We start from the raw sequence: 22,201 nt of genomic DNA, 5'->3' as shown, positions 1-22,201 counted from the left end.
CAGGAGCTGCCTTTTTTTTTTTTTAACAGTATCGGCTTCATACCACAGAAGGGATGTTCCAGCCTTGTATTTTGCATTGGCATATGCTGCAGAAGGAGAATTTCCTCTGTGAATTGGGTAGAAATGCCATCTGTTGCCTGTTGCAGTTAGTGTGTCCGTATCGGTGGCATAAGTTGTCTCAGTCAGGATTGTGATGGAGTCAGTGGCGGACAGGCAAGAAGAGAATGTGCTTTATAGAACTGAGAAATGTGCACGCTTTCTGGCTGCTGGATGCATGTAGCAGTCCTGTAAGTGGGTGTTAGGGTGAATAACCTCGGTGTCTGAAGTGAAATCCCCCGCCTCCAGCTGAACTCTGGCAGCGTTTTTCCGGGCAGCACGCTGTGTCTCTGCCAGGTTGCTGAGACCCTTGCTGCTCACCCGTATAGACATTGGAGACGGTTAATTTTTGTTGTTAAAGCCGGCATCATTTCTTACGATCAGTGAGAGGGATGCTGGCTCTCCACTGTGGTAACTAATCACACGACCGTACTTCCTCTGATTTTATGTGTTGTTCTGTGCTGTTGAATTGGGATAGTCTTACCCACGGAAAGAACAACTTCTGGCTTACCCTGAGAAACAGAACCGGGCTAAACTTGGCTGCAGATAAACTATAAACTGTATGCTGAACTGTGTAAGCCAGACAAGTCACAGGGTTTTAAGGGTACGTGTGTGCGCGTAAGTGGAACGTGAAAACACATATATATGTAATTTTCACAATTTATAGATGAAGTAAAGCTTAGAGAAATCAGCCGTAAATTTTAAATAATGTCCGCTAAGTCTATGAGTGTCAGTATTTGAATATTGAGTTGGATTTTGGAGGATGCTAGAACATCTGTGACTGTTCTGTCCATCTTCAGTGAGAACTGCAGTGCTTCTCTTCCTCTGTAGTTCCGCTTCCTATAGAAGCCTCAAATTATGCCGACCAGGGCAGTGAATAATTTTGGCAGTTCAGCTGAGCTACTGAGGCAAGCAGAACTGGGACACTTAGGTCTCAATTCCTCTTCTTCACCTGTGAGACCAGTGCAGAATCTGGGCTGGCCGTAATGTCCTGTTCTCCATAGGGGCTTTCCAAGGTCTGTCCTGCAGGTGTTGAGAGGAGGTAGTGCAGGCGCTCTGGGCACTGTGGTTAGAGCAGGCTGCGCTCACATGCACGTGCCTCCTCCTTTCTCTCTTCTGTGGGGCATTTGGCACAGCCTTTGACATGAATTCCTTCAAAAAGTCATGGTTGCATAGTAACTGTAATAGTACAGGCCAGTAACTTATTACAGGACTGGAGGACCTCCCAGTTTCAGGCGTTCAGTTTTGCTGTTGAGCTGGGACCAGCCGATCTGGACTGGGACTGCATGTTAGGCACTGCTGAGGAGCAGCAGGACTGTCACTTCTTTGCTCGTATTCCTTGTTACCGGTAGCTTATGTACAAAAGTGTTTATTACTTGTATTTGCTTTGGGAGTTGGGTTAAGAGTGGAAGGTTGCACTTCTCTTTGAAGTGTGTTTCCATCTTATCCATTACCATCTTCTTTCTCAGGCTGGGGAGGGAAATCTTCATTGCTAAGAACTATATCTACAGAAACTCCAGTAGGTGGCTGTGGGTAGCCAGGAAAGAGGAGGATTATCCTGTATTTAAATTTTTCTAGAAGTTGTGCTTCAATTGCCAATTTAAGGCAAGTAACTAGACTTACAGCCTCTGAAAAGGACATTTTGTTACAAAAGCTTAGCGGTGGTCTTCTCTTGGGACAGCGTTTTTCGGTAACAGCTTTTCTCTACATGTCTTAAATGTAGCCATAGAAGTGTTCGCCAGCTACAGGAGTCCATAGTGGCTGCTTACCGTTGTAGAAGGAGCAACAGATGCAGTGTTTTTCAGTACAAGCTCTTAAAACACACTGAAAATACAATAATTAAGTAAAATATTACTGTAGCTACGTACACCTTCAATTTGGCAGTAGCACCAACTTTTAAACGGCAGGGATGGGGGAGGTCAGTTCTTATACATGTAATACACGTTACTCACATCTGTTGGGTAGAGAAGTGTAAATTCGTACAGCTACCTTGCACGTTCAGAGCAGGATGTGCTCCTGGACCAAGGCAGGTTCTGCACAAGGCAGGAGAGGTACGGGATGTAAGACTCAATGCTTACGGAGTTAAGAAAAGGTAAGAAATAGTCTGGAGAAGTAGGTTGAGGGAGGAAGAAAGGAGTTCTCTGGGAAGAAGTGGGAGGCTTTTCAAGCTGACTGAATGAATGGTGGCATAACTCCAGCAGGGCGAGGGAGAGGGGACAGGGGAGAGGTCTGCAAACTGTACGGAACACAGCGAGCAGGACTCGGGGCGATGGGCGCGACTTCTGTCCAGCTTACTAGAAGAGAGCAGATGATAAAGAGGGGTGCGTTTCAATCCCTTTTGAGGGATTGAAAGCTCATTTTAGGAAAACTGCAGGATTGAGAAGCTGTCACTCACTCGAGGTTGCGCAGTGACTCGGTGCCAGAAAAATATTACATCAGATACTTAATCCTTTGCTGAAACCAGTAAATGACACTTTGAATTCACTTTAGTACTTTGATTTTGTTGATGTTTAATTATGGTAATTTTAATGTCAGAGAGAAACTTTTCAAATAAGATACTCAATTAGTAAACAGCTAAAAAAAAGGTGCTGTTTTGTAAATATCTGGATTTTTTCTTTTAAATGTAGTAAATAAATGATCTACTTTCCAGAAGTGTTACTCCTGCCAGCTTAACAGCTGAGAGCTGTGAAGTGCAACACATCTAAAATTTTAAATAATTACGCTTCCTTGGCTACAAAAGAGCTTTTCCATCCATTAATAACGAGAAAATTAATGTTGGACCAGCAGTAAACCAGATTAAACTGTATACCCCTTTGGATGCCTGACTGCACCTTTAACGGACCTGAAACTCCTCTGATTATTTAAATGTTTTATATTGAAATGTGATGGTGGCCTTGAGTTAATAGTTAAAGAGGTTTAAATTGGAATGTCTCTGCAGAAGTTTTTCCCATTGATCAGAGCAAGTGGGCAGAAAAATACCTTATTTGATTGCTGGGAAACATTGATGGCGCCTCACAGATTAACAGAAAGTTTTTTCTTTCTGTTTTCCTACAGAATTTTATTATGGTGCTCGGTCTTCTATTATGCCTGTAGGTTAGGGAAGGTTTGGAGGTACCTTGTACAGTGACAAGTGCTTTATAGGCTACTTTATCGCTGTGCTGATACGGCTGCAACGAGTGCCTCATCTGTGCTAGGACTTTTATAAGGACCACGACTTCTTCTCAAATTTGCAAGGTTAATCTCGTTCTGGAACGTCACCTTTTCGGACATGTCATCTAGAGTAAAATGAGCTGGAATTAATTATTTAATGGTAAAATGATTCTTTGATTTCTTCTCTATTTTGACTTTTGTTTTTCAACTTCATTTATTGCCTTTGAAGACAAATATATTAAATTTAACGTCACGGCATCAAATTCAGTGAACTGCAGTTAGATTTTGTCTCTCTATCACATACGCTGGGCCAGAAGGTGAGAGGTAATTCGTGATCTATAGCTTGCTTGCATTGCTTCGTGACTTGTTTGTGAAGGAAGAGGGATTTTGTAGCAGCAAAAGTGTAAGAGGTCTTCATGAAGAGAAGAAAATCTAGTCTGACTTAACACGGAGTACACTTTGAATGACACAAATTGTCTCCTCCGTGTGATTAGCCAGGCTGACATCAGAGAGAATGCCCTTTTCATGACGTGATTTCAAGGTTGTTTTCTTCTGTACTCTTAAATTCCGTTTGTGTACGTTCTTTTTTTTTTCTTCTTAAATGCCTCCCCGCAGGAAACTGATTTTCATTTTCTAGAAACACTTGCCTAAGTTTGGAGAAATTTTAGGAAATTCTTGATCCTTTAAACTCTTGAAGTAACTATGACATTTCAGAAAGCTATGGTTTAGAGAAGTATTGTTTAAAAACAGTCTTAAATAAAATCACGCTTTGTTTTCTGTGAGTTTAAGCCTGGAAGCAGAGCAGTCTTCAATCGGAGAAGTGCATATGAAATCCTGTAATCAGTGCTATACAGCGTATCCCTGGGTGAAAGAAATGTATTTAAAGGAGGGCCTGTACAGGCATTTGCAGTGCATTAATTCTCCTGTTTTTAAATTACCAAAAGAGATGATTGTCAATAGCTTACATCCATAGCTGCTTAACTTCTTAGAAAACTTGCAGGGTCATATTTTTTCTCATCTATGCATTTAACCTCTAATCTCCAATGAAATTTATCCCAAGTCAGGAGTTAGTTCGTGGCAGAAGCTGCCGCCAGGTTTGAGTAGAGCCTGTTTCCCCTTCTGAAGATGTGACTTTTGAGGAGGGGGAGAAGACAGGAGATGTTTCTCTATCGCCAGTTTGATGTCTTCATGCAAATAAGATACAGCACTGCTGGAGAAGCGTGATTAATCATTGTGCTTCATCACCTGCCTTTCGCTGCAGGCAGAGCCATCTGTGGGTGACGGATTTTGGATTTCCTTCTGTGTACCATTGCTGAGCTGTTCTCACTACTACCAGAAAGTCTTGGTGAGATAAGAGGCCTTGAGAAGGCAGATCTTGGTCCTGCTGTCTTTTTTGGTGTGTGCCATTTCCCTGGTTTTTCTAACAGTTTCAGTAATCTTTTACTCCTTGCTTCGAACAGAAAGGAGATCCTAGGGTCTGAGTTTCTTTAGGCATTAAAAATGTTCAGTTATCCTAATGCAGCATTATCCATGGGTGCTTTCTACGCTGCTGCAGAAAATTCCAAGGTTTATTAAAGGGTGGTTCTTCAGTCACCTTTTCATGATTTTGGTCACCCTTTTATAGAAATTCTACGTTATAAAAAAAATTGTCAAATTTGCAGGTTAAGGTGTAGGTTTTAATACAGTGCTGAATATAGTGAAAAGCAGGAGGGCACACTTGTAATATATTCAGTTTAAATACATATTTGTCCTTCAGGGTGTTACAGCATATAGAGATCTCCACAGTACAGTCACAGATAATGATTTGATCACAAAGTAATTATTAAAATCTCTTTCTTTTTGACTTGCTGGACATTTTTTCTATTTATTTTAAAATATTCTGGATACCTTTATGTACTTGTGTTTATTTTGGAGAATTTTCTTGTTAAAATCAGATTTTCCATGTTTAGTTAAGTTTTTTTTTTTCTGACCAAATTTTGTACCTGGCATGTATGTTACACTTGGAAATACACATGGGCTTAGTAGCACTAGTATTTGGCTGTATTTTGACTAGCATCAGCCACAGAAAAAGGAGTTACGTGAGTATGAATAAAGCTACTGTTCCTAGGTCAGGTCATCTGTTTCATAAAACCATGGACCATATAAACTTTGTCACATCTTAACAAGATTGTCCGTGACTGCCTTTGCATGAGAGCGGTGGTGGGACCAAAATCTGTACAAGCAGAGCACAGAAGGCAGGAGCACAGAGCAAAACGCCTGCGGACTGAATCAGGAGCGACTGCGGGTCAGCGCGGTTCTGCTGAGCTCTCTGGTCCAGTCGTTTGAAAATCTGCAAGGCATAATATTAACGCTGTGTGGCATCTGCGCTCATATTTGAGAAATAAAACTGAGAAGTTTGTCTTGTTTTGATCACTGTTTGTGTAGACAGCCTGCTCCTGCAGTGGCCGTACAGGTCTCGGTCTGGCGGTGCGTGCGTGGGAGTGTAAGAGCTATGCTCCTAATTTAGGTCTAGCTGTGAAAACGTTTCCTCCATGGAGGTGTGTGCCTGCTTTCCTGACGTTTGTGCCGTTGGTGTTTTCCAAACAGATCCGACACAGCTTGAACGTGTTGAGTTCAGGGTGTAATTACAGAATGACATTGTTTTGGAAGGCGGAAAAAGCTTTCTGCTGCTCTGCAAGATGGCATTAGTTAAAGTGCAGTTACTCATGAAACTTAAACCCAAGGTGAAATTGCGTGGACCTCATTTGTATGCATATAATAAACAACTATGCAATTAGGTAGGTGTTATAAATAGGATGTGGTGGAGATGCTCAGGCTACTCGGGTTTCCTAGATTTTATAGCAAGTACCCAACTGAGATTTGCTGCTCTCTAATTTTGCCGTTTGGGCTAACCAACTGACGCCTAGTTGAAAAGAGTTATGTTCCTACAAGGCCACAGAAGCCTTAGTATTCAGCCTCCGTCTCCTTCGGATTGTGGAGAACTCTGTGTACCATCAGCAACTTCAATCCCACCCTTTAGGCCAACCCTCCTCATCTATCAAACCCGGGCTGAGAGCGAGCGAGAGGAAGCTCCCAGATAAACATACAGCAGCGCCTAAACTCCTAATCACTCTGGGCTTCCGCTTCCAGGCCCTATAATTAGAAGTCCTTCTTTTCCTTGTATTCCCAGTTGACGCAAATGCTTTTTGTGGCTTGGCACCTCATTTAGGGCGTGGGCTTAGTTTATGGCCAGGCTAGAGTCTGGTTTAGTCTTCTGATACTGCATAAATAGCTCTTAACCCGCGGTCTACATCTGCACTAGTTTTTCCTTTTATGCATATATTCTCTGTATTTTTTAACATTTCTGTCCCGAGAGAAGCTTATTGTTTCCCAAACAGAATGCACAAAAAGTAGGAAGCTGTAAATTTGAGGCCAATGTATCTGTCAGGTAAAACAAAGCTTTGGTAATTTTTTTCCCCCACCTAGTGTATCTGTTCCTTCTAAAGTGGATTTTAATCATCTCTGTGGATTTGAAAAGCTGCACAGTAAAACAGTCATTAATTTAACCTAGCTGCACCCTGTGTATTATGGATAAGCAAAATCAGAGTTTTTGCAGAGAGATACACACTGAGCAATATCTGCTTTACACATAAATTTCCACTGGGTTCTGTGTATCCAAGACTCTCAATTGGTTTCAGATGTTATCTGTTAAACAGGGATTAATGCCAGTTTGAAAAATAAGCAGGAAATCCTTGAGAATTATTCACTTTTAATCTATGATTATTCGTGCATAAAGAACATCATAAGAGAAAACATTTTGGGCTGAACTTAGGACAGCTTTAACCCCTATTTCTGTCTAAACAACTTTCTGGGAAGACTGTCGCAAGGTCTTTTAGAAATAAATCTGAGTTGAAGTTTCCTGCACTTGAAAGTGAAAGTGAGGTAACGACCGAGACTCGAGTCCACGGTTCTTGACTGGGATTAGCGATTTCTGCTGGGGTGTTGCAGGGAGATGGAGAGAGAGGTGAAATGGCTGAGCTGTAATAATTGAAAACTGTGATTCTTCAGTGAGAAGTAATGAGAGCTGGAAAATACCACACCACAACCCAAGTCGAATGTTGTAAAACATCAGTGATTTATCGTTTGAATAACACTAGTAAGTAAGATCTTTCAAAATGCTGTTTTATAAATACACGTTCTTTCACATCTGTGGTATTGTGCTTGGGACCTCTGTGTTGATACAAGTTCTGTGAGTCTGTATTTGTATTTCAAATGCAAATGTTGAGTGTGAGAGGTCCTCCTTTAACTTACTGAAAAATAGTCGCTAATATAAGCAAAGGGCCCGTTTTCCCTTGGCTTTCGTCTAATAAAATGCATTTATTCCCAGCAGTGGCAGACAGCGGGGGTTTAGATTAAGCACGCAGAACTGCCCAGTCAGATACCACCCATCTTTCTATTTTTAAGCCAATTCCTTTCTGCCCACAGAGGTATTATCTTTCACCTCTGACCTCCTTTAAGTTAGAAAAAACAGGGAAAAAAACCCCCAAAAACCCACAAAGCACAAAAAACCTGAAAGCACCACTCATTTACACGGAATGAAGAGCTACGTGTACATCACATGGACCCCATCAGACCTGCACACAGTGTGTCATCAACAGAACAAACTGGTCACACCGGGGCTTACAGCTGTGTCACACGTGGCGTGGGGTCCCGTTGCCCTCCAGCAATGCCCTGCTGGGGTGAGCAGAGATTACAGATTGGGGGGAAAAATCCGTGTGAGAGGAGCGAAATTATATCTCGTCTGCATACTGTGGGGTTTACTGCGCCGTCTGCAGACACCTGCATTTCTCGCCAGTGTTGGAAATGAGATACCGGTTAGCTAAACACCCGCCAGGTTTGATGGACAAGGCAGTATGGTAATTCCTGTGTTTTCACTGGCTCGTGGTTATTACGCAGCTTTCTGTCTCCCAGCTTCCAGACAGATTTTTGGCTCCTTGAAGGGTTTTTTTACGATCTTCATTGCACTGTGCCATGTGATGGGATACACATGAAGAATGCTGTGCTCAGATCTCTGGGTCGACTCAGCTCTGCATATGTATTTATAAAACACTTCTAGCACTTTGGGGGAAGAAAAAAAAATCTAGGTTTGCTGAGGCCGTCTGTTCCCTGTTGAGAGAAGCTTTATGCATTCACTCTTCCACCTTCTCTAGAGGTTCTTTCCATCTGGGGTATTAGGGAGCTCAAAAGCACGCTCCACTTCTGTATAAAGCTAAAGTGTGAGGAGAGGCAAACATGGGAGTACAGAAAATACGTCCTTGCTGCACTGAATTGGATCTTTCGGAATATCCTCACTCCAGTATATAGTGGCAGCCTAGTTTGCTTCCAGGTTTCTCTGCTGGAAATGCTGCATATCAGTGACGACCGCACACTTCACTAGAAGGGAAGTGTATTTTGTGATGTTTCAGAACAGAATTAATGCAAATTGTGTGCATAACCCCACACTAAAGACTTGGCCGACTTGCTCTTGAGCAACTTTAGCAGTATTTCCTATCAACGCAGTCACTACAAATCAAGGAAATTGCCAGTTAAGCCAACATTAACATCCAGACCAACCTCAACTCACATGCCTTACCGCCCAAACATAATACCCCAATGCACTCACGGATTTCTGAGCTCCATAACAAACCGTCTTTCATTTCTAACACTCGCAGTCGGAGTAACAGCCTGTAACAGTAAAAGTATGTCTACTGGAGGGAATCTTGCTGAGGTCAGATTTAAGATTTTGCCTTTGTGTGATTTTGAGGAAGTGGATGTGTGCGGTGTGGGTGGCCTTGTGTGCTGGCCAAGCCCTGCCAGCTCAGTGGTCAAGCCGAGAAGGAAACTTGTAGGCAATTTTGTCTCTAAGTGCAATTTGGATTTCTCACCCTTTTTGTACCTTACTGCTGGTGAGCCTCAGTCTTGAAAGTAATCATTTACCTTCACGAGATCCTTTTTTCCTGAGTTATGGTTAAGAGAAACTGAGGCGTGTGCCTGTTCGTGCTCCCACGAAGTCTGTGGTGATGCGGTATCAGCCTGTTTGGAGGCTTCAGGACTGTGTTGTCCCTCCCGCCAGCCAAAACATGTACTCACAAGCCTCCTTTGGCTGAGGAGGAGAAGGAGAAAGCACTGGAGAGTGATGCTGGGCCAGAAGGTGGAACCTTTGGCTGCTGAAATTGCTCTATTTGGGCTGAAGGGAAGGGAAGGGAGATTCCAGGACTGCCAGGAGGGAAAGCACTCGGGATGCTGATCCAGTGTTGTAGTAACTGTGGTTCAGTAGAAAAGTTAATTACATTTAATCTTTACTAAGAGAATGTTTCTCAGCTGCTCGGTACACAAGAGGATTTTTTTTCTAGTTTAACTCTGAAATTTTAGAAGTGACATATGCTGGGACTTTAATGGTAACGTGCAAGAGCTTTCAGACTGGTGCTCTGTTTGTCTAGCAGCGGGGAGCAGAAGAGGGGAGGGTGAATTGTGGAGCCATGTGCAAATAAACCGAGAAAGCGAACGCTTCTGACAGAAATAAGATAATCATTTATCCTTTGACTGGGTGTCATGTAAAATGTGGAGACCGAAGTTCTCTTCCCGAAGAATTAAAGTTTTCCATCGCACTTTGTGTGGAGAATCAACACAACAGAGCTACGAGGAAATGCCTGATTTTCTGTAATAGCTGGGTACCTTGAAAATTACGTAGAAGGCACTTCAGTGTAGCTGTTAAACTGCTGGTATGGCTTTGTACTGGGCGTTAATGAAACGGTGGAGGGTTGCTTTGGTGATAACTGCTTGAATTTCACTAATAAATGCGGTAATATGGGCATTTTTATACAGAAAAATGCATCTGAAGTTTGTTTACTGTAGTCCTAAGTTCTGCCCTGATGCCATCCTTTCCTTATATGGACAAACTTAAACCTGTATGGCAAACTGACTTCAAATACATTCGCGAATGCTTCAAAACTGGGTTATGGTCTGACACCGAGCGGGAGAAATACGTAAATGGCATGTGTAAGTTACTGTGGTTCTGCTGATCTTCTAATTTAATGATTTCGTACACCTCCCAGTGACCTGTTTTCAGTGAAGTTAGTACCTAATTTAATACCTCACTTGAAAGCTCTCAACTCTGATTTGCTGTCTTTCAAGCCATAAATCAGTGTCCTTCATACACATTTATGAGAAAGATGCTTCTGCAGGATTGTTTTTGGTATGGGTTGTTTTGGCTGGGTTTTGATAATGTCTCCTCTTCTGAAAATTATTACTGTGGAAACATCCATCTTTTTTATATTGGTTCTTTCCCAGTGAAGAGCATTTTGGGGTTTCATTCTAACATTAATCACTTCAGTGCTTCTTATTCGTCACACAAGTTCTCAACTTTAGTTAGAATATTTATTGCCAGGTTTTTCAGTTGGCTTTTATAGATTTGTATAGTGATGCTTAGTAGTAATAATTGTTAATATGATTTCACGTGAAGTTTTAATTTTAATGAAGTGAATCCCTTTCAATTCACTGATTTTCTGCAACTGTTTCCTTTTGTTTTCAGAAAACGTAATGTAACCCACAGTAGCTTTTTGCGATAGACGTTCTTAAGCCTCTTCTTTTGCAGTGATTAATCTCATGTGCTTTTGTGTTTCTTTTTTCTTTTTCTTTTTTTTACCCAGGGATGTTGCTGGTCACTACTGACACATTAGGCCATGATTTCCATGTTTTTCAAATTCTGACACATCCTTGGTCATCATCACAAAGTGCCGTCCATCATTTGTATACACTTCACAGGGGAGAGACTGAAGCCAAAGTAAGTTAAACTATTTGCTGAAGAATAATCCCCAGACACCTTATACATTTTGTGTATGTTGGCACTTTAATGTTTGTTTCAGCACACAAAGAGCCTTTCTTCTGTTCCAGCCACAGAAAGGATAAGAGCACAGCGTTTAACCTGGGCAATAATAAATTCTTGCCCTTTACAATGAGGTGCTGTCGGATTTATTCAGATATGACACTACCTCCAAAGAGCCCAGATTATTCGCTGTGTTTGTACTTAACCTTTTCTCGTGTAACATGTTAAACATTTGTCTAGTGCCCGTGAAGCAACTGTCAGGGTTTGCTTGACTGTGGTGGTAAAAGCCAAAGGCAGACAATGTGAGAGTCGAAAGGAGGAGTTAACCAAAAGGCTGTGATTAACTTTTATCTACGCTTTAGCAGAGTGGGACAACCGATGGGAGACTGTAGTGATGCAGCTGTAACTTACCAAGCAGAAGAAACCTGCTCAAAGATGGAAGGCTGAATTAGGTTATTAGCATAGGGTGGAAAAGGCTGAAGTTCTGTTTTAAAAATGCTCAATAAACTTACTCGCTGCTAAAGTGGAAAAAAGAGAGAAGGATGACTCCTGCCAGCGACACGGGCAGCAGCAGTGCAGCGTGCTCCGCTCGACTCCTTCACTGCAGTGCTTGCAGGCACCGGGAGAGCCTCACCTTTGCAGCACTGAGTAACTGTTGAAGAACCTGTTTTAAATACATAAATCCAAATGTCACCACAGGGTAAGAAACGAGTATTGCACTTGCTGATGCAATTACACACTGAAAGCACAGACTTGTGACAGTTTGGCAGATGTAAACTAGTGTGACAGAGAGAAGCCTCGGGCGCTGTGATTATGACCCTGGCACTGGAAGCCTGGATTATTGTGGTACCCTCGTTACAGCTCCTTCAAACCTCTTTTTTTCTTTTTTTTTTCCCCTTTGAGTTGTTCAGTTTCCCTTAAGTTTTTTGCCGTGCCTTTGTAACAAGTAGAATCTGAAAGCTTTATTTAATGTAGTAGTTGTTGATAATGTTTCAGTCTCTATGAATTTAAATGACTGGTAGTTTAAATATTCCAAATCTTTGCTGCTACTGTTCTGGAAAAGTGTAATTACTATTATAGGCAATGGTTTACTATAAGAAGGAATAACCAGTCTGGAAAGTGAGTGGAAATTAAGAAAAACTGTCCATATGGAATAATATGTATAGTATTTACAAGTAGTTTTTAGAAATAATATAAAAAGCATTGAGCTTTGTGTGTATAAATACATATATTCTGTCATCTATTTGAGCATGCACTGTAAGTGTTTAGAGTTATTTTTGTTCTACTTTCACACAAAAAATGGGAAATATCCTATAATCAATAGTGAAAGCCAAGATATAGGAGTCCAGTCACTAGGAACAAAGACGTTCTTCTGTTTTTTACAGCTGATAAATTTGTTTTTGAGGCATACATTAGAAACCAACCATAACATGTTTTAGAGAATAAACCTTTACTGATGCACTTTTTTTGGATCTAGTATTAGCATCTCTGTGAAGGCATTGCATTAAAATGCACAGAATCAACATAGTAAAGTTTTTTCCTAGTTCGCCACATAGTTTCCATTGGGGATGTGAACAGTATAGCTTTTGGAATGGCAGAAGAGAGAGAGAATTCTAACCGCTCTGAGGCGTGCTGGTGGATTTCACAACTCCCCTGATAATTAAACTATCCAGCAACAATATCGCATTGGTACCTGTGATTCTCAATACACATCTATCATTTAAAATATTCTCATAATATGATAGATGGTTTTTCTTGGGGAATAACAGTACTTGGAGTTGTTTAGGGAGAGTAGTGTGTGGTGCTATTCTTTTGTTCCGTAAATTTTGTGTACGAGTAGCATTAGACAAGAATTTTGGAGACTGTTCAATTTAAAATTCCTATTGCAGATATTTTGAGACACACTCTGGAAGTCTGTGTACCTCCTTTCTTGGTTAGAAATAGTATTTATACATTTGAAACCAGACTTTCTTTTTCTTTTTTTTCCCCTCTGGTTTAAAGCAAACTGTGAATCAAGGCCAATGGTCTTAAAGGTCACCTTCTGTACTGGAGCTATAAAAAGTTCTAGTTTGTGTTGATGGACATGAGTGATTATCAGTGTCAAAATTTGTTTAGCTAGTACCCATTATAAATCGTTTAAACATCATCATTATGCCCTTGTTATATGTGGTATTTTAATGTCCATGCTGAAATCATCTGCTTTGTCCACGCGATTTTGGCCAATAGTGCTTCACTATGCATTTTGCAAGCGTGTGGGAATCCCTCTCACAGCCTGAGACATGATTTTTCTTTTCTTGCTTTTTGATCAATACATGTCTCCTTGCAAATCTTTACTACTGATATTATAAGACCATTTAGCTCATGGACAACGAACCGGTAGGTTGGTAGTGTTTATAGAAGTTTCACGTACTTGTCTGCTGTGTCTAACCTGCTGGCCACACAGAAGTCCTCTGTGTGGGATCACCGAACGTTTGAAATGTAATTTCACCCCGTTTAGAATATCAGCCCTGGAGTATCCCCTTTTGCAGGGCTGCAGAATTCCCAGCTCTGTTGTACCTTGTCTGTAGGTTTGGAGGGCAGAGCAATAGCTTGGTTATTCCCCACCTGCCTCCTAAAGAGAAGGTGACAGGAAGACCCCTCTGTCATTTGTGTACAGAAGCATCTTAAGTGCATCAAGTTGCACGTTTAATGTATATTAAAGAAAAGGAAGCAAGTGTTGTGATTTAATAATGTTTTCTGATCAATTTACCACAGTCAAGCAGTTTCCCGTAAGTCAGCCACATCTTTCCACTGACTCAGATTTATCAGCCCTGTTGTTACTTTGACTTCATAAAACTGAAGAACATTTGCTCCATCATGCATTAGTTTTTCTAAATTCCAGACAAATTCTGGTTTGAGGCTGTGAAATTTTTAGTCCGAAAGGCTATTTCAACCTTTTCCTGACCACTTCTGAGATAGAGAGACTGGCTGGAGAGGGATCTATGGGGGTTTTATCTCCTTTCACGGACACCAGGATCTCGTCCTTAGCCAAAGCAGAATTGGTGCTAAGCATTTGCAATGACTTGGCCGCTCCCGCCAGCCAGAGGCACTGAAATCATACCGTTAATGGATGGGATAAAATAGAGGCTTTGTACTTTGACTTTTATAAAGGGAAAAAGGAAATTGATTTTAATGCAGAACGTTATCTTTACATTGGCAATCTGTCCCGATAGCTGTACGTATCTATCTGTGACAAATCTGCTGGATGGAGCAGAAAGGGATGAGGCTGTTGCAAGTTCCTCCACAAGATGAGCTTTCTCTGCTCTGAAATGTTGCTCATGGCAGGTTGTGCTGGTAGTCAGTATATATTCAGTAAATGATCATATGTGACTTCTAAACAACTGCTGGTCACTTTTCCCTGGAGCAGTGTCCAAAGGCATCTGCCAGCCATCTCCCAGGTCAGTTGTTAGTGATCTACTTCTTAGGGCTTGCTTGCCCTGCTGGTCTGCTTGGCGTTGGCTTCACGATGCCCCAGGGGATGTAGGTACTGTGCTTGGTAAGGCAGGGCTTTTGAGCTTGCATTCCCCTGGATACGGAGTGAAGGCGAAGTAATGGTATTCTCCCTGGCTGGTCACAGCTACTCTTCGTAACACGGTTTTCCTTTTCTCTTTCTGCATGCTTTGAGCAATGAAACAGAGTGTTAGTGAGTTTTAAAGTGTTGTTACTGCAGATCCATGTTGTATTGCTGACTTTGAGCCGCAAATACGGGAAGAAGCTTTATCTGCTGAATAAAACATTGAGCCAGGCGTGCGAAGATCACTCGCTTCTAAGAAAGCCACCGACTTTATTGCGTGACTCAGATGAAGATGGGTTAAGATGGAAAGCGGACCTCCGGCCCATAGGGAAATCGTGAGGACAATGGCCGTGGAAGAATGTGAAGTGCTCAGATACTTTGAGTGACGAGAGTCCCTGGGTCACAACATTCCACGTTCTTTTCTGCGAACACAGACAGAATTTACTGCTTCAGTTACATTGGATTAATATCCCTTAGTCTTTAAGTGCCACATGCTTCAGAATTTTATCTTTTTCTTAAGAGAACACAACCCAGTATGTTTGATGATACATCTTGGAGGTTCATTGCAAGCGCTGGTTGTACTTATCCACTCCAGAGAGAACTGAAGCTCTCACAGAATCCATGGCGGTACAATTCAGCCGTAAAGGGGAAGAATGTGCAAATGGTGCAGATTTTGGTTAAGGATACACTTTCTTGTCCTACAGATCTCTCACTGTATGTCAACGCTTACTACACTCACTTATATCCAAGAGTATTTTGGAAGGTTCTTAATGAAGGTTCTGAACTGAGGAAGTTCATACACTTGCAGATGAAGGTTAGACTGTCACCTGATGATCCTGTCTCTTTGATCTGAAATTGTAAACAGAAAAAAAATATCCCTGAAAACAGTATTATCTCAACCTAGAACAAATAAACGTAACGATAGCATCGGTGGGCCAGTGGCCAGGGTCCTCTGTAATCTTTTACTCTGTCAGGCTTTCGTTACTCTGCTTCTCCAGCTGCTGTTCTGAGTGACTGCAGTCAGCACAGGTAAACAGGGGGACCGATAAAAACATTCCAGCGCGGGCTGCCCCAGAACACGTGCGATTTTACGCTTTCCTAGGGAGTGCATGAATGTGTGTGTGACGTGATTTCACAGAGACTGTTCAAGGTTGTGTCACGTACCTTGTCCAGGAAGTAAAACGTTGGAAGAGTTTACAAACATTTGCTGTAAACCTCCACGGTGAATAGAAATGTCTTCCTGTCTTTGGGCATCCTGACGTAGTTGCAGTTATTGTAACAGTCGCTGGAAAAGAGACTTTCTTATTTCTAGGAAAGAATCTGGGGACAGTCTTGAAGTAATAGAGATTGATTTAGGGAAGTTGATCAGTCTTTCACAAAAGCAGACAGTAAGAAACTGCTGCTGTTAGAAGTTGCTTAACTATCTTGAGGAGACAAGCTCGAAGCAGAGAGGCATTTGCAATTTCAGTTATTAATAGAGAGCAGCTACTCAGGCTGAAGGACCCTCCGCAAGTGTCTCGCTGTGCCCAGATTGTGCCGCTGTTTCTATACAAAACCAAAATCGGTTTTGACAACTCAGGGAGACAGAGTTGGGTCTGTGTGGGTCTGATAAATCTTATTGTGTAGTTCATGATTTTATTATTTTTTCATTTGTGTTTGTTGCTACATCATTTCCTTAATTTTCTCAACCAAAGAAATTGAAATACAGACCAGTTTTGTAATTGATGTTGACCCTTGCCTGCTCAGTACTGCTGCTCTTCCTCATTGTTTAATGATACTGTTTTTTTATTTCTGCCATCTCCCTGCAGAGCATAATTAAATACTTCAGTCACGTCCTTCAAGTAGTGGTATGTTTTCTCTGTGGCACTGGGTTAAGTTCCTCCTGCAGTAATACTAGTCCTGCTTTCTTGCTGTTTCACTTTGGCGCTGAAGTTTAATTTAGTGCAGTGAAATGCACGCAAATATACACGTTGTTCCCAGTGTAACTTGCCACAGTGGAAAATGGCATTAGAGAAAAAAAGAGCCCTAGGAAGATCAAAATGCATTTTAGTAGTTGTTTCTGGTAATCACTATGAAACTAAAGGATTCAGTCTTGTGAGCCGTGTTTTCTGACCCTTACATTACGCTCACACATCGGGAGTGGCTTTGCCTGGGGAGGGTCTGTGCTAGCCCTGTCTGAGGAGATGGGTGGTGGTGTACACTGCAGTGCACAGCGCGTTAGTACAACATTAACTTGTAGGAGCCCTGAAATGCAGAGGCTGGGCACGGGCTGTCAGTCACTCCCAGGAGCAGTGGTAAACAAGGTCACTGCCTGTCCCAGGGGATTGCTTGTGTAATCAGCCATTCCTCTGACTATCCCCTTTTAATCACTGCTTTTAAAATAAGTTTTCTGTGTGCTGCCCGTACTTCTCTTTTGTCTCCTTTCAGTTATGGCGTGAGTTACTTTCTAGATTTATTTTATGAATGTGTTCTAATTAATGTGGTGTTTAAATTGGGAGAAGCTGTGGGAATAAGGAAGGAATGATAGCAAAACACAGATTTCCACTGTGTGAAGTAAGTGCAGTTATGTCAGCTTTGAAGCCTTCTGTTCAGATGATTTCCTCCAGGTTTTCAGACTATCAGAAGTAATTTTTTGACCTGTACAGTCTTGAAAGCTGCTCTTCAGAGAAGCTGTTGACACATGACATGTCCTTGTAGGACTCTGTATATTAAATTACCCGACTGGCTCACTCTTGTCAGGCTCTCACCATGGCAGCTACGTTTGCATTCAGTTTCCTGGAGGAATTCACATCATAGTGTTGGAAATAGGGTAGTGTTAAAAAGAGGCGTAGGAGAAGAGTAATTGGAAAACAGGAGAAGACATTGTAAGACTGAGAAGTTACAGAGTTGTTAAATTGAATGCTTTGATGGAAAGGGTTGGGATAAAGAATAATCTAAGAGTAGTACAAGAGGTGCAGCATGTCTGGGCAGCCAGAACCCCTTTTGGGTCTGGCAAGTACTGATTGGGATTCGTGGAGCAAACTGAATAGTCTAGAAAATACTGACAGAATCTCTGCAGCCCTCCTGAGAACAGGCCTGACAGAATACCGGGTACAGACGGGGGCGAACTGGAGGATGCGCGCTGTTAGCCTCGTAACATTCTGCGGTTGTCGTAAGTGCATTCCTTCAGGCCAGAAAAGGCTTCAGGGTTTCTAACGAGGACCTTGAAGTATCCAGGGCTTTCACTGAGGCTTTTGGATGTGCAAGAAATGGGTCTTGAAGCTTATGGCATCAAACTGCTCACAATCTGGGAGGAAGAAATGGTAGTAAAGCTTGGAGAAAGCACTGATGTTCCCTCAAAACTGTTTAGTATTGCAGTTTAAAATATCTTGAGGGTTCCCAAGTTAAACAAAAATCTCAAGTCTATAATTCCCTTTACTGGCCCAGACAGAAGAGGATAGATAAAATTTTGAAATACAGACAGGAGTATTAAATCTGATGTTGACCTTGAGCTATAGAATAAACTTTGCATCGTGAGAGATCTAGTGTACTTTGTACTTTATTAACATATAGCTGTAAACACTGTGGGGTCTTGATTGATCTTTGGTATCTAAACATTACATCATAATTAACAACAAATCCAGAAATATATTATAAATACATGAAATAATAGTACATTAACCTAAAGGACAGCAATAAATTGCAACGCTTAGCATAAACTTGAAAACCACTAATGGGCCACTGTGCAGTTTGTTTATACTATAAGCAGTCAAGAACTCTGTGTAATGTACAGTAACGGCGCGGTGGTGAACAGCGAGTCTGATGTGATAATTTATATTTATTTTTTTCATGGACTCAGCTGATTTTTGAAGTTGTTTCTGAGACTGCTGTGATGAGCATTCTCCTTTCAGCCGGGGCCACTGCTTTCTGCCACGTCTGCTGGGAAGTTACGGACTCCTTTGCGTTGCTCAGATGGATTTGTGCCGTTCTGTTATGAACGCATTTAATTATGCCCTTGTATAAAATTAGAAATACTCTCTGAATGACCTCCTTGAATGGCCTGTGGTGCTGCTACTCATCATTCATCTGTGAAAGACAAGTGAGGCCGTTTTTGAGACTGGTAGGGGATAGGTGGGATTGCTGCATGTGTAATGGTAGTTTCCAAAATCCTTTTTGTCGCTGCTCAGTGGGGTTTCATGGCTGTATTCCTATAAATCTTAATTCATTTCATGCTCATCTGTCAACACGTTTTTTTGCTTGTTATTACTGAGTCTTAAAAACCTGTTTGTTCTCTGCCGCTGTGGTTTCAGCTGTATTTTAAGGAGCCATGACCATGATACCCACTCTGGAACTGCAGCGAGTGTTTGTGATCATTATTTTAAAGAAAACATTTTGCATTACGTTGTTCCAGACTTTCTTCCTGAAGATCAGGAATACTATTTTCTGTGTAATGTTTACATTGAGAAAAAGCATCCTGTAGTCATCCCGGTTTCTGTGTTGTCACGTGCCAGGGCTGTCGTATGTGTTTTTAGAACAACATCATCCTAAGGATGAGTACTGGAAACTGAGTATTAACATAGAAACACAGACATTCCTGTTATGCAGGTCAGTGAGATACAATTTCCCTTTTTCTCTGTCGTCTCACAGAAATGTCCTCTAAAAATGCTGTACCAAATAACATTAGATAAGGGAGGCTCTGTGGTAGACGTGAGTGAAAGCAGTGATTTAAAGAGTTTGGCTGTGAAACCCATTGAAGTGCAGGAGGGGAGGGATTGAGGAGGCACAGGCAGCCTGAATCTGTCCTGTAAATACAGAAAAGGACAGAAAAAACTTGTGCAAGGCAGAAAAAACCTTGTGCTGGAGGTATAGAGTGAGCAGAACAGCAAAGAGTAAGGATGAGAAAAGCTGTTTTCTTGAGGCTGGGACAGACAGATGGTTTTAGAGATCAGGAAGGGAATTGAAAGCTGGATCTAAAATGGATACCAAATACTTGGAAAACGGCGCTGTGTTCCGAGAGGTCAGACCTAACGACAAACATGGCTATTCTTAATTTTATTTAAAATTAGAAAACAGGGCCTTTGATAGGATTGGCATTGTCTTCCAGCGGCCTTAATGGTTCCACTGTATTGGTGATCTTTGTTTGGAGCTGGGAATGGCAATTTGTATATGGGTCGTATGTTTAATCTTGACTGGTAGAAATCGCCTCTTTAAACAGCAAGTGTTTAGTCTCGGGGCCATAGTTTTTCTCTGGCTCCAGCGCTTTGGGGGTTCTTTTTTTGGCTCTTGTTAATCCCTGTGAGGTCTCTAATCCTTTTTGAGCAATCTATTAAGGTGAAACACTTTGTAGGCCAACTAGGAGCAGTAAGTGCTGGGACTGTCAGTAATACCAGAATCACCGAAAGTGCCAAACCTGTCAGGTTTGGGGAGCTTGTTTAGTTATATCGTTAGCAGATCATTTGGGAATGTCACCCTCATTGAAAAGAGCAGGTGTGCTGCGCCGGTTTTGAGTTTATCTATGTAATGTTGATGAAGCATTTTGTGTCGTGACAGTCTGTCAGCCAAATATCTTGTCACAAGTCACAAGACTTAAACCCTTTTTTTTATCTCAAAGGCTTCAGGGCTCAGTTGGAAACTTGCACTTTGATGAATACTTGCTGCTTTTGTCTGCAATAGCTGGAGTGCATTTCTGGAATATTTGTCAAGATTTTATCAGTGTTTACTCCAATTTGAGTACCTAGTGTATTGTAAAACTGGCTTCAGTGAAATCTTAAAGAATTCTATTTAGTTTATGCTGTTTAATAATATAATGAAAACTAATCCTTTGTCTATATGTTTGTTTGCCGTGTCAAATCCCACTTGTGTAGGTGGCGCTTTTTAGTCAGCTTTTACCTTTAAAAACATTTTTGGAAGAATTGTTTTAGGATTTTTCCTCCTATGATAAATCATTTTAACCTAGACTACTTGTTTTCTTGAGTCGTCTGCCAGTACGGGGCTGGAAACAAACTTTAATCTCTCTTTGAAAGCATTCCTTCAGGAACAAGAATTTGCTTTCCATCAAAGCGTTGTGTAAAGCACACTTAAAAGAGAATTAAATCCTTCTGGACTTCATATCTGACATCTATGCAAGGAGTAACTCTGCTAGAAAATATTTAGACTGTGTTTTTATAGTTGCTTCAAGACCGACCATTGTAAGCTAAAAATAAGAGTTGTCTCTCAAGTGGTGGATCAGTACTGGTATGCATAAGAAGAAATCGAGCTGGAGTCTTCCCTGGGACTTCAATAAAGATCGTTTTGTGTAAAATGGAGTGGGTTTATATAGAAAAATGGCCAAAGTTGTTGATTTCCTTCTTGACAAAATTTTAAATCCAGAAAAGTGGGTAGGTCCAGGGGTACCTGGACGAATGGCAGTTCCACTGACGCACACACTGATGGTAGCAGCGTTAGAGACCAGTGCCAACAGCTTTTGAAAACCCTGGCCGTTGATTTTAAGTTATGTTGGACATGGTGTTTCTGTTGATACAAACCACAGAATCAAGTGCCAGTATTCGTCAAATCGGACCCAGCGGCGAGATCTCTCTCTACTTCTCATCCCTTCCTTTTCCCGTTTTCGGGTAATCTCTAAAAATTAAAGTAAACAAGCAAATAACAAAACATGTAATTGAAATTATTTCCCAACTCTTTTTAGAACTAAATGCTATTTGAAAATTACACTGAGCTCTTGTGGCTTTCTGTAGTACTTTGCAGCGTAGTTTGTTTTCGTAAGTTCAGGCTTGCTGAAAAGAAAATTCTCAGAATATTTTGAAAAGTACACAAAATTTAGAGCTGGGTGTTATGCTGCAGTTTATAATATATACTGAATACAAGCTCATCAGTGTATTCACACAAATTCAAGTTACTGCCTAAACTTTTTAATTCCCTTTTCCAATTAAGATCTGTGCTTGGTTAAGACTCAATAGTCTGTTTCCTTTAGTAGGTAACTGTATGCTGGTGACTGTGTTCCTGTCTCTGTGTTCTAGGTGCAGGATATCTCCTTCAGCCATGACTGCCGTTGGGTTGTGGTCAGCACGCTTCGAGGCACTTCCCACGTTTTTCCTATCAATCCTTACGGCGGCCAGCCCTGTGTCCGAACACACATGTCACCCCGGGTGGTAAACCGCATGAGCCGATTCCAAAAGAGTGCAGGGTTGGAAGAGATCGAGCAAGAGCTGACGTCTAAGCAAGGAGGACGCTGTAGCCCTGTTCCAGGCCTGTCAAGCAGCCCATCTGGCTCACCACTCCATGGTAAATAACACTTTTTTTTTCTTCTTTTCCTCCCCCTTACATTTTCAGGAGACCTTTCCACTGGAGTCATTAGTGCCTGTGCCCTCCGAGAGGTTTCAGTACTACTCTGTAGCTGCCTGACTCAAAAAGATTTGGTTCCTAAATACCTTTGGAGATGCCGGCCTAAAGACCTTCACAGTCTTCCAGCTTCATGTTTTAGTAGTATTTGCTAACAGCTGAACAACAGGAATGTTGAGTTTACTGGAGATTGCAATAATTTATTTGGTTCATTCTATTTGCCTATTTGAGTTTGTACTCAA

The 22,201-nt window shown here is 41.5% G+C and overlaps 1 protein-coding gene across 1 annotated transcript in view; it reads left to right on the top strand.

Moving 5' to 3' along the window:
• The window catches only part of BCAS3 (breast carcinoma amplified sequence 3), a 110,507-nt gene extending 88,597 nt beyond the window's left edge, over positions 1–21,910 (top strand). Inside the window, exons 13-14 of the mRNA XM_010137607.1 lie at positions 10,914–11,047; positions 21,638–21,910. Of these exons, the coding sequence (XP_010135909.1) occupies positions 10,914–11,047; positions 21,638–21,910 (407 nt within the window). The remainder of the gene's footprint in view (positions 1–10,913; positions 11,048–21,637) is intronic.
• Positions 21,911–22,201: the final 291 nt, after the last annotated feature.

Source organism: Buceros rhinoceros, unplaced genomic scaffold (genome assembly GCF_000710305.1).
Source record: "Buceros rhinoceros silvestris isolate BGI_N320 unplaced genomic scaffold, ASM71030v1 scaffold15266, whole genome shotgun sequence".
NCBI lineage: Eukaryota > Metazoa > Chordata > Aves > Bucerotiformes > Bucerotidae > Buceros > Buceros rhinoceros.
Note: the sequence above shows the minus strand (reverse complement) of the source record. Positions and strands in the feature narration are given on the sequence as shown.